This window comes from Gossypium raimondii, chromosome 2 (genome assembly GCF_025698545.1).
Source record: "Gossypium raimondii isolate GPD5lz chromosome 2, ASM2569854v1, whole genome shotgun sequence".
In the NCBI taxonomy this organism is placed as follows: domain Eukaryota; kingdom Viridiplantae; phylum Streptophyta; class Magnoliopsida; order Malvales; family Malvaceae; genus Gossypium; species Gossypium raimondii.
In genome coordinates, this window is record NC_068566.1 from 12,913,414 (window position 1) to 12,924,991 (window position 11,578).

At 29.8% G+C, this 11,578-nt stretch overlaps 1 protein-coding gene across 1 annotated transcript; it reads right to left on the minus strand.

Moving 5' to 3' along the window:
* Window positions 1–1,032: 1,032 nt before the first annotated feature.
* LOC105788067 (proline-rich receptor-like protein kinase PERK15) lies at window positions 1,033–5,976 on the minus strand. The gene is made up of 8 exons (XM_012614772.2): window positions 5,525–5,976; window positions 3,896–4,384; window positions 3,505–3,591; window positions 3,327–3,397; window positions 2,889–2,965; window positions 2,606–2,753; window positions 2,182–2,343; window positions 1,033–1,663 (listed from the first exon to the last, which is right to left on the minus strand). The coding sequence occupies exons 1-8, from the start codon at window positions 5,841–5,843 to the stop codon at window positions 1,358–1,360; spliced, it is 1,659 nt and encodes a 552-aa protein (XP_012470226.1). The 5' UTR covers window positions 5,844–5,976; the 3' UTR covers window positions 1,033–1,357.
* Between the last annotated feature and the right edge of the window lie 5,602 nt (window positions 5,977–11,578).

Below are 11,578 nucleotides of genomic sequence, written 5' to 3' on the forward strand. Positions count from 1 at the left end.
CATGATCACCAATCTCTAACATTGGGTGACGTAAAGTAGAAGAACCTTTCATAGCTTGAATTTAACTACATCATGAATCTCCACTAGCTACGTTAAGTGAAAAGCTTTGACACCAATTGCTAACTTGAAGGCAATTGCTAAAGAAACAAGATTAGTGCCAGAAGAAGTGACTGGGGAAGTTGGCACTACATCAAGCACTACGAAATAAAGAACAAAAATAGGGGACACATAGAATGTTTACGCAGTTCAATTTCCCTATGTCTATAGAGCCTAACTCAATGAGAAATATCCATTATTTCTAAAACTTACGACAAGTGAATCTAAATCTACCACACCCAAGTGATAATTTTCTCATTTTTGTATCCTAAAAGATTGGTACTCTCACCACTAAATTAACCCCTATGAACTTAGCTTGTACAATCACAACACACAAGTTTTACACTCAAATGCAATCTTACAAATAATGTCCCTCACTCGAATAGATTAAATTCTCTTAATTCTTTATATAATAACCTATACAAGTGTCTCAATTATATAGAATTTTTCAAGATCTGCTAACATAAATAAATATCTACACCAATCTCTATTAAACAACTAAACAAACTAAAAATAATAGAATAATAATAAACAAGCTAAACAAGGATCGTTCACAACTAATTGTCAATTACCTAAATATGAAAACATACCAATTTGTTGTAGGACTTCATAGAGTAGACATTTCCCTATGTGCATCTCAATTATCCCATATTTTTCAGAATTAGACATTACGTAATTAATTGAATCATTGTGGACATGGATCCAGTCGTAGTCCAATCTCTTTATCCTTCTATCCAAATTTGACTCTTAACGGATCTGGCAATCCGTTCCATAAAAACACACATTTATAATTGGAATACGAGCCAATCTGAAATTGCAAAATCCATTTCCGAAGTTCAACCAATACGAATTAAACCCCACAGATAGCAGCCCTACTTCGGTTGCATCGTAAGAACACTAACTTAAAATGAGGATTTGCATACCTAAACAACAGAATAGTGAAGCACAGGAGTAATTTCATTGAACATCCTCTATAGAGTTTGATACAGCACTCAACTTACTAGCCGTGAGCTACATTAAATATACATGCAATAGAGGTTTTTACAACTCTAACCAATCAAATAATACTTTGAAATCGATGGAATTGACAAAAATCCACCCAATTCCATTGTTTGCTGCCATATTTCGGATAGCAGAAATCTCAGATTTGCTTTAGAAGTGATGCCCTCTAGTTGCAAATGAGGCAATACAATGGTGAATATAAAACTGGGTGGAAAAAGAATTTTTACTGTTGTCCGAGCAAATTTCGTGGTAGATTTTGTTACGAGCTTCCACTTACATCTTTGGTTTCTTTCTCCCCTTTTGATGTTTCAATTTGGGTGCTTTGTTGCCCTTCAGTGCTGGAGCTAGATGGGTTAACACCATAATCACTGGTGACTACACTGTATTCACTGCTGGGAAGCTCTTGGCTTTCCAGTGCTATCTTCCTGAACTTCTTCATATCTTCCTTGTATTGGGCTGAGCTGTAATCAGAACTTTCAAAGGAACCGAACACCCTGCTGTGCCCAGGAGTGATTCCTTCGTTCAAATTATCCAGAGGCATATTTCCTTCCAGGACTCGAAGTACCTTCATTACATGACAGAAAGGTGGTTACAAGCCAGCATTTATTCTACGGTCATGAATTCTCAAACCTTGTTGCTCCGACTTTTTAATTTTTTTGATGTACCCTTGTTCAAAACCAATGTCTGATATATTTTCAGACATGGATATGGGGATATGACTCTCCAAGGACCTCCAAGTACATGGAAAAACATAGAAACCATTGAACATACTCTTGTCAGACAAATACTCATATCCAACACTTAGACCCAATCTGAGTAGCATAAACTACCATTGATTTTGAACATGTAGATGCTATAATTAAGAAGTAAAAACATCCCCAATTGTTAAAATATATCTAGTGTTAAAAGATGTTATTGAACAAGCATAGATACTAACAATTAACTTTTGCTAGAGACAATATGTTACCCTGGTTGAAAAACTAACTGACCATTCAAGTCTATGGAACATTTACCTAACTGATAAAAATAAAAAAGTGTTGATTAAGAACTAAAAACTTAATATTAAGCAGTTAGTCAAAGAACCTGGCTCATCCGTGGGCGATTCCTTGCTGAATGACGCACGCAGGCTGCAGCACAAGCCACCATTCGGGTCATTTCATCGGAATCATAGTCCTTCTGTAACCTTGAATCCACAAATGCATCAAAATTCCCATGTTCCAAAGCCTGTGAGAGCAAAGGCCTTGCCTAGAATTCAGAAAAAAGATCCCATGCCAGTCAAGCACTAATAATTCAGGATCTTAGAAAGGCTGTATAGTTTGTTAGAGAAAATTGGCCATTTGCAAGTCCATGTTCTGGTGGGACCTAAACTTCTTGTTTCCAACATTTGAAAAGAATAGAAGATCGCCTTTTTAATATTAAGAAATCACTTAAAATGGGAAATATGTAATGATTGAGTAGATTATATACATATATTAAATGAACTAATACGGATATAAAGAATACAGACCCAATCAACTATGCTATCATCAAAGAATGGCTGAGTCTTATCAACGGGGCGGCGTCCAGTAATCAACTCCAGAAGCACAACCCCAAAGGAGAAAACATCCGACTTCTCAGTGAGCTTCCCGCTAGAGGCGTACTCTGGAGCCATATAACTGCATGTATAAATTCTTGTGAGAAGGGACGCATGTGATATTTACAGATTATAGGTAAAAGGAAACTATACTGCAAGATAGCATGGAGTGAGTGCAACAATATGCCGAGTAGATACATTAAAATACATATATTACCCAAAAGTTCCCATCACACGAGTGGATACATGTGTATCAGTATCTAAAGAAGACTTTGCAAGACCAAAATCTGCAACCTGGGAAAACACACATGAAAGAGTGTGAAATACTTTTATCATCCAAATCGAAAAGAAATTTTCTTTATATCAATACATTCAGAACAAGTTTTCATCAAATTTTGAGATAAGGCATCTTGAAACACTAATGATCAAATGCATTTTCTATTCATTGTTCCAATCTAAAGGATGATTCGCTCATTCAAGTGTCATACAGAAACTAAATCAACGGGGGTTTTTTTTTTCAAGAAACACTGAAAGAGCTGATATAACATTGAGAAATGTAAGTGAATTTTGGTTTTTTCTCAGCCTCAGGAGGCAAAGGGACAAATCAATCCCGTGACTATAGAAATAGCATTCAACTTGAAAACTGAAACCATACCCTTGCCTCAAAGCTTTCATCAAGAAGAATATTAGCTGCCTTGATATCGCGATGTATGATCTTGGGTTTACCTGATTATATTATTTATGTTTAGTGGAAAAAGTATAAACCATGAGACTAGAAACTGGAAGGTGCTTGAACTTCAGAACTTAAAGTAGGTAAGTAATTGTATCCTTACAGTCCTCATGCAAATATGCCAATCCTTTGGCTGCACCAAAAGCAATTTTCATTCTGGTTGACCAGTTCATAACTGGCCTCTCTTTTCCTGCGTGTTAAGTTTCATCCAGTTAAAACCTAAGTATCATGGATAAGATAAGCACAATACTACATCCTTAACCTAAGTTGCGATCTCAAATTTATACTTCTGTCCTCTATGCCTGTTCAAAAACTAGTTAGTATCATGATTATACAAAACACTTCTTGTTTCACACAACAGAATATGACTTACCCATCTATTATCCATCACATGCAAGAAAAAATGCACAATCTCTAATGTTCATTTTCTTAGAGCCAGTTAGGTGGGTGGAGTGGGGTGGGGTGGAAGAGGGATTTAACCACCAACAACTCACCGTGTAAATGAAATTCTAACGTGTTGTTTGGGACAAATTCATAAACAAGCAACCTCTTTTCGCCAATAATGCAGTATCCAACTAGTGAAACAAGATGTCTATGATGAACACAGCTAATGATGTCAACCTCTGCTTGAAACTCGCGCTCACCCTGTCCACTTCCAGCTTTTAACTGCTTAATTGCAACTACTTTCCCATCTTTTAGCACTCCCTTGTGGACATAACCAAAACCTCCTTGACCAATGAGATTAGAATCGGAGAAATTATCCGTTGCCAATGCTAAATCTTCATAAGTAAATGTGCCCAATGACCGTCCCATGGCCAATCCTGAGGAAGGTGATGGATTAGATGGCTTTTCTGAGCCCAAACTAGTACTTGTTGAAGGAGGGTCAACATAATTATAAACATGTGGTGTGATTCCTGGCGGCGTAGTAGGTTTCGGCAGAACAGCAATTTGAGGAACACTCTGCTGCCAATGTTGAGGATCAACTGGATGTATAACAACATGCAAGATTTAGTGTCAATTCCTTTCACTTTGAAAACCATTGGTTTCTTTTCTACCACATGAGACTGTAGCAAACACTGTCCAACTAAAACATATAATACAAGAATGAAACAGAAGAATGCCTTGACCAAATCAAAATAAAAGCAAATAGAAAATACTCAATATAATATGGGTTGCTAATCAAACATAAATAGAAACAAACTTCCAAATTACTACTGCTTATCTTTACAGCACTGGGGATAAAATTACTAAAGTGTTGATACCAGTGGACGCCTCCTTTTCCCAGATATGCATATGTGTTTGTTTACTAGACATGCATGCATGGATGTTCTTGTATGCATGTATGGGCATGCATGTATCATGGCTTGAAAGCTGAAATGGATCAAACTCATTCTTTTGTAAATGGTTTAAAAAATCAAATTAGCATGGGAACATTACAAATGACCACTATGATAAGAGCAATAAAACTGATTCTTGCATCTTAATTAACAAAAGACTACGATAACTCATAAATTCATGACAACTTTAAATCCTTAACAAAAGTAACTCGTTCAAGCTACATACTTTAGGTCTTCTCAGTCAATTGATTTAAGTGAACTCCAAAAGAAAATTATGGCTTACCATATACCATTAAAGCATCAATAACGCAAATCTAGGTCATAAGCATATGTGCTTATATATACAACATAAACCAATGAAAACCAAAAACCAACGTTTGAAGGAAATCCCAATGATATTATACTATAAAATACGGGAAGGAACTCAAGATTCACTATAATCTATATTAAACCAAAATCTTATTTTCTTTATTTTCAAACAACATTATTATACTCTAAACACTGATAAACAAACAAATAAATAGATAATAAAAGTTGACAAAATGTAGACAAATATAGTTAACATGATTTAACAATAGTAACATTAAAAAAACAATAGTACGATACAATACAAACAAAACAAACACTTCAAAATTAAACCTAGATTCCATAAAAGCAAATAATATTAAAAACTAATGGTACTTCAGAAATATAGGATTAAAATACAGTCAGGAGGAAGTGTTATGAACTACATTAAGTGCAAGTAATTATTTCATAAAAAAAAAAAACAAAGATGGACTGACTGACCTCCTTGAGGATGAGCTCCAGCAAGCTTCTTCTTTCTCCTCCTATAGAAAATCACGAAAATGCCCACTCCAATCAGCACAATTAACGCTCCCATCCCTGCCCCAACGATAAGCCCCGCTAATGTCCCAGGCGGCAAGCCCCCACTGGGCGAAGGCGGCGGAGGTAGCGTAGCATTCGGAGAATCAGCCACCGGAGGCGGAGGCGACACAGGGGTTGAAGTATTAGTAACTGGCGGCGAAAGGGAAGGAGAAGGAGGAGAAGAAGTAGTGTTGGGAGTGGAAGGCGGCGACGTCGGTGACGGAGATGGTGGTGTAGCCATCTCCGGTGAGGCTTCGATAAAATCGAGGATTTGAATTTTATTTTTTTCCTTTCCTGTTATTTTCTTTATGCTTGAGGTTTTTTTTGGGGAGGGGGGTTCAATTCAACCTCAATGCTTGAGGTTTGAACTTTGAAACAGAGTCGAAGGAATTTTGCTTATGAATGATTGGGTGGGAGAAAGAATTTGGACCAAGTGGGGCCCGCTTCCGACAAAGAAATGAGTAAATCAAAAAGAGGCACAACGACGTCGTATTTGCTTTTTACTGTTTTTACTGACAAAACTCTGCTGTCCGTCTCTGATTGTAGTGAGAAAATGTAGCTTACTTGCAACGTGCGATTTATTTTTAACTTTTTTCGGCGGTTTTATGTTTACAAAACACAAAATGTAAAGTACCCATTAAATTCCTCGATCAATTTTTTTCAGTAAAAAGAACAAATATCAAATATTTTTTATTAATGTTAATAATCTTAACATCTTGCTTTCTATTTCAATTTTTATAAAAATTTAAATCTAAAAGTAAATATTATCCAAAAGTTTTTCCATTTTAATATTTTAATTATATTTGGTTTTCCTGATTTTATTTTAATAAAATAATATAAATAAAAATCTAAAATTTAGAAATATTTATTTTTTGGTGATATTAGAAATATTTATTTTGATTTGATAGTTAAGATTATTTAGATTCTCATTATTCTTATTTCAAAATTCTCATTTACTTTCAAATAAAAATAGTCAGCATAAATTTATACTTGAAACTAAAAAGATAATAACACATCTTCAAAATAAGAAAAATATAATGACTTATTTGATTCTCTAACTTTACAAAACAATCATTTTAGTCTCTATTTAATGTTTCATCCTTCTTAGTCTTTAAACTTGTGTTTTTCGCCAAATCACTCTAAAATGGATACGTGAATTATCACATAAATAACACGCCAAGCATGATGTGACAGTTGAAAATAAATGATATTTCTACCAAATAATTATAATTTAAATTTAGTACACAATATCCATGTTGAGTATGAAGAATTTTTGGATATGGGACTGATTTTACTTGTTTCCAATAAAGATTTATTTTAAAAATAATACGAAAACTTGGTGAGATGATGAGAGGAAAAATAAAATTATGATTGCGGGTCGACCTAACTTCCGAGTAATATTAGGTTTTCCTAAAATGTTACTAATTATTATGGTCGGATAATTTTATTTTAAAAGCAATTCTTTAATGTTCACACATCAATTTTATCAATACTAATACTTCTCAATTTTGTAACATTATTTATTTGAAAATGCAAAAATAAAATTCTTATTCATATAATTTTATCTATTATTAATTTATATAATCATTTACACTCCTAATTGAGTTGATGTTATCCTCCTTTGGGTCACCAATTCAATTAAGAAATTTACAATTCGAGGTACTTTAATTGTTAATTTATCACTAACTAAAGTTTTATTTTAATATTCTTATATATTATACACACTTTATTACTTCCGTTAATTGTGTGTATATATATTAATAATATAATTGATTGAGTTGGTGTCACAATTTAACTTGACTCGACTCAAGATTGATGATAACACAATGATAAACAATTTAATTTTTTCTTAATTTTAATATTCTACATATTTAATGTGTTATTATTAATTAGTTTTAAGCCATATGTTTCATCATTTATTATATGTTATTTTAAACACACATTTATGTTCTATATTTGTAGTTTCTACATGTACATGCATGTTATAGGATTTCTAATAATTAATTAATGTTACTTATACATTGAATTCAACTTAAACTCAACTAAAAACTTTATTATTTAAAAAAATTAATTGTTTATATAATATCAATTTAGTAATATAATAAATAATAAAACGTATTTTCAACTATTCAAATTTGTGCTTATAGATTATAAATTTTGCAACTTCAAAATAAATAATAATAATTAAAAACATCAGTAGTGTTTTTTGGGGGATGAAGGACTTAAAAGGATGAAATACTTTTTTTCAAAAATTTAAAATGAATTTACTTGTTTTGGATTAAAATAATGAAGAATTTTAAAATTTTATTAGAAATTTGAGAGGATTTGAGTAGCTCAAAGTTTCCTCAAATTCAGTTTCTCAAAATTTTGATAATATTATTTCATTTAATATATATGGTCTAACTATAGAGCAAAAACCTTTATATTAAAAATATTTTTATATATAATATTGGAGTAAGGGATAAAGATCACATAGTTTGAACTTATATTAAACAGTATTTAATATAAATTTTAATTACGCTTCATATAAATATTAAAAATATTTATTAAATTTTATAAATGTAATGTTCAAAAGATTTTACCATCACAATTGCTAGTATTTTGAATTGATAAATCCTGTAAAATTTAAAATTTTTCGTACAAGCACATGTTTTATTTGATTTGATTTAATTTAAAATTAACTATTTGTTGTTCTTTTTCTAAATAAAAGCGAGAACATGGAGATTCTTTTAACCTATCTCGTGGGATTAAAAGTTCTTTTTGCGTTGAATGTATTACATAATAGGATAAATCATAAGGATGGTGACTCAATTATAAAAATTTTCATTTAAAGCATTCAAAATAAAAAGTTTGTAATTTAAACACTCACGTTACATAGTTTGATCATTTTGATCATTTCGTAAAAATCACAAACGACAAGTGATGTGGTAATAAAAAATTAACCCACAAAATTTACAAATATTTTCAATTTGATCTGATTCTAATATTAATATACTATTTTATTTAATATTAATATTACTATTAATATAAAATGAAATTTATTATTATATTTTTGAAATTATTTATTTTTATATATTTTTAAATTTTATATATATTTTTCAACAATCATTTTTATTCTTATATATTTTTTAAAATATTTATGTATTTTATATAATTATTTGATTTTTTAGAATTAAGATCAAATTGAGAACATTTGTAAATTTTGTGGGTTATTTTTAAAATTATAACTAAATCAATATAATATTTAAAATTGAGAGCTAAATTTATTATTATAAAGATTTTTAAATTGTCATGTCACTTGTCTTTTATAAATTTTATTGGAGTGACTAAAATGATCGAACTATATAACTTGAATGCTTAAATTTCAAACTTTTATTATTATTATTTTGGATGTCTAAAATGAATTTTTGTTTGTAGTTTAGTCGATTTCATGTAGTTTATAATATCTTAAATAATAACTTTTACATAAATCAATATAGTTGTTATTGCACTCAAATACTACATAAACTTTAATATACCCGATTATCTCGTTTGGTTACTAGTATAATAATATGATTAAAAACTTATTTATTAGGTATATATTATAATAGTTAGACATCAAATAAAGAAGTGTTAATACAAATTTAAATTAGAAATTAGAAAGATGAATAATAACTCTTGTAAAAATTAAGACTTATTCAAAATAAGTGGAAAATTTTCCTCGTCTTTATTAAAATAAGTCATAAGATTATTAAAATTATCAATTAAATTAATTTATTAATATTTAAAAGTAATAATTTATTTCTAACTCATATAATAAAACATGCATAGAAAATAATACTAGTTTAACTCACATCAAACAAACCATGACTTAATTGATATCTAAATATATTCTGAATATAAATTAACATTTTTTTATTTGATGTATATAATAACATGCTTTAATATTTTATGGACATGATTAGACTTTAACTTTAGAGTTTATCAAAGGTGGAGGGGAGGATTCAATAAATCTAATATGCGGGATAAAAAAATAAAAAATGGAAAAAAGAAAAGCATTGTTTTTATATTTGAGATTTAGGGTGGGTTTGGATGGGCGATTGGATGCGGTGCGTTTAGCTTACTTTTTGTCTCACGCTACAGTATGATCGCTACAGTATCTAATCTCACCGCCACCACTGTATTTACACTAACCGCAGATAAACACACCGCCCATCCAAACTCACCCTTAGAGATTGAACGAAGGGTTTTATCTGGGTTGTGATTTTTACAGCATTAATATGAATAAAAAAACATGACTATATACATATATAATATATGATGATTTTTTTTAAAAAAATCTAGATTTATAAAATAAAAAAAATAAAAAACGATACTAGTAAAATTCAATGTGATGACATGATGGTTAAGGATGTTCACCGTCACTTAAATTCAAATTTAATTATTTGAGTTTTTTATTATTATTGTAATTCAAAAATAATGATATAAATATACCAAGTAGGAAGTTGGGGTTGTGGGCACAATCACTAAAGCGGGACGGCATGCTTATCAGTCATCAATTCCCAAACATGTCAAAAGCTTGAAGTAATTTCAGCATCACGTGCAATAATTATTCAAAACACTTTAATAATATATCAAGAAAGGAAATGGAAATATAAATATTCAACAAACCTTCTCTAGTTCTTTTAATCTTAATAAGAACTAAAATGAGCATATTAACTAGAGGGGCACCATCTCTCTTCAAATTTTATTTAAATATAAATTAAAAACTAAAGTTTATCGGTAGTGAAATACTTAAAATTTTCTTTTTTTAAAAAAAAATTATCCAATCGATTTTAAAAAATTAGTTCAAATATCGAACCAATTAAATTTAGATTTAACATCTGAAAAAACAAATTCCAACTTCAAAAAGTTCACTTATTATTCGCTTCCAACCACACAGATGAATTTGAAGTGTGAGGAGACTTGAAATACCATCGGCAGGGATTGTAATGCATTGTTGGGGTTTCCTTAATCTCCTTTTAATTTGGTTAATTTCGTAAGCGATGCATCCCCTTTTTTTCGTATATATCACTAATTCCCTTCAATTCGGTTGGAAAATAGTTTTATATACAAAATATATTATACTATTACCAGAATATTTTTGTATTTTTTATATTTTCAATAAACGTCAATAAAACTTCAATTTTACCATTCAACGAAGCATGGTTTTGACTTTTATATAATGATAACTCTCATATTTAAAGTTATTTTAGTATAGTTTTCATAGTATTTTAAGAGGTGATATTAGCATTTAGAGTAGTTTTATTGCATTTTATAGTTTTTGAATTAATTATATTTCATTTAAATTTTTCTTGGTTTTTTATCATTTTTGAAGTTAGGGTCATTTGATTGGCGGTAAAATGTTTTCCAGTAAAATGATTTCGGAAAATATTTTACTTTTCGTAAAATGATTTCTTGGAAAATATTTTACGGTGTTTGATTGAATCATGTAAAATATTTTCTCTTGTTTGTGATTTCCGAAAATATTTTCCGGAAAAGTTGTTTTACATATATTAATAAATTTATATACATATTAATAAATTTTTATATTTTAAATTATTTTTACACATATTGCAATGATTTATTTATAAATAATTTTTTATTAATAAAAGTTTTTATCTAATTAAATTCCAAATGTTCATCTATTTGTAGATTATACCAATTTGATTTTACTTCTTCATTATTAAAACATTTATTTGTATTTAAATTTTATATTAATTTGATTCTACTTTTATCAATCGATTCTTGTGATACATATATTTAACATGGGATTTAAATTAAAATAAAAATACTGTAATTATTAGAAAATTTCATTTTTTTAAAACTAGTATATTGTATTAACTCGTACTAAATGATATGTCAAACTTAAATTGCTACATTAATATATATTGGGTAACTAATGCAAGTGTAATATGCAATTAAAAGCTAGAATTTAAATGTTACCAACACAAAAAA

Bases quoted from the DNA above. Each gene is read 5' to 3' on its own strand.
- LOC105788067 (XM_012614772.2), bottom strand. From the start codon at position 5,843: ATGGCTACACCACCATCTCCGTCACCGACGTCGCCGCCTTCCACTCCC. The intron at 4,385-5,524 runs GTCAGTCAGTCC...TTATACATCCAG, and splicing joins TGGAGCTCATCCTCAAGGAG to TTGATCCTCAACATTGGCAG. The intron at 3,592-3,895 runs GTGAGTTGTTGG...CTTAACACGCAG, and splicing joins GTTAGAATTTCATTTACACG to GAAAAGAGAGGCCAGTTATG.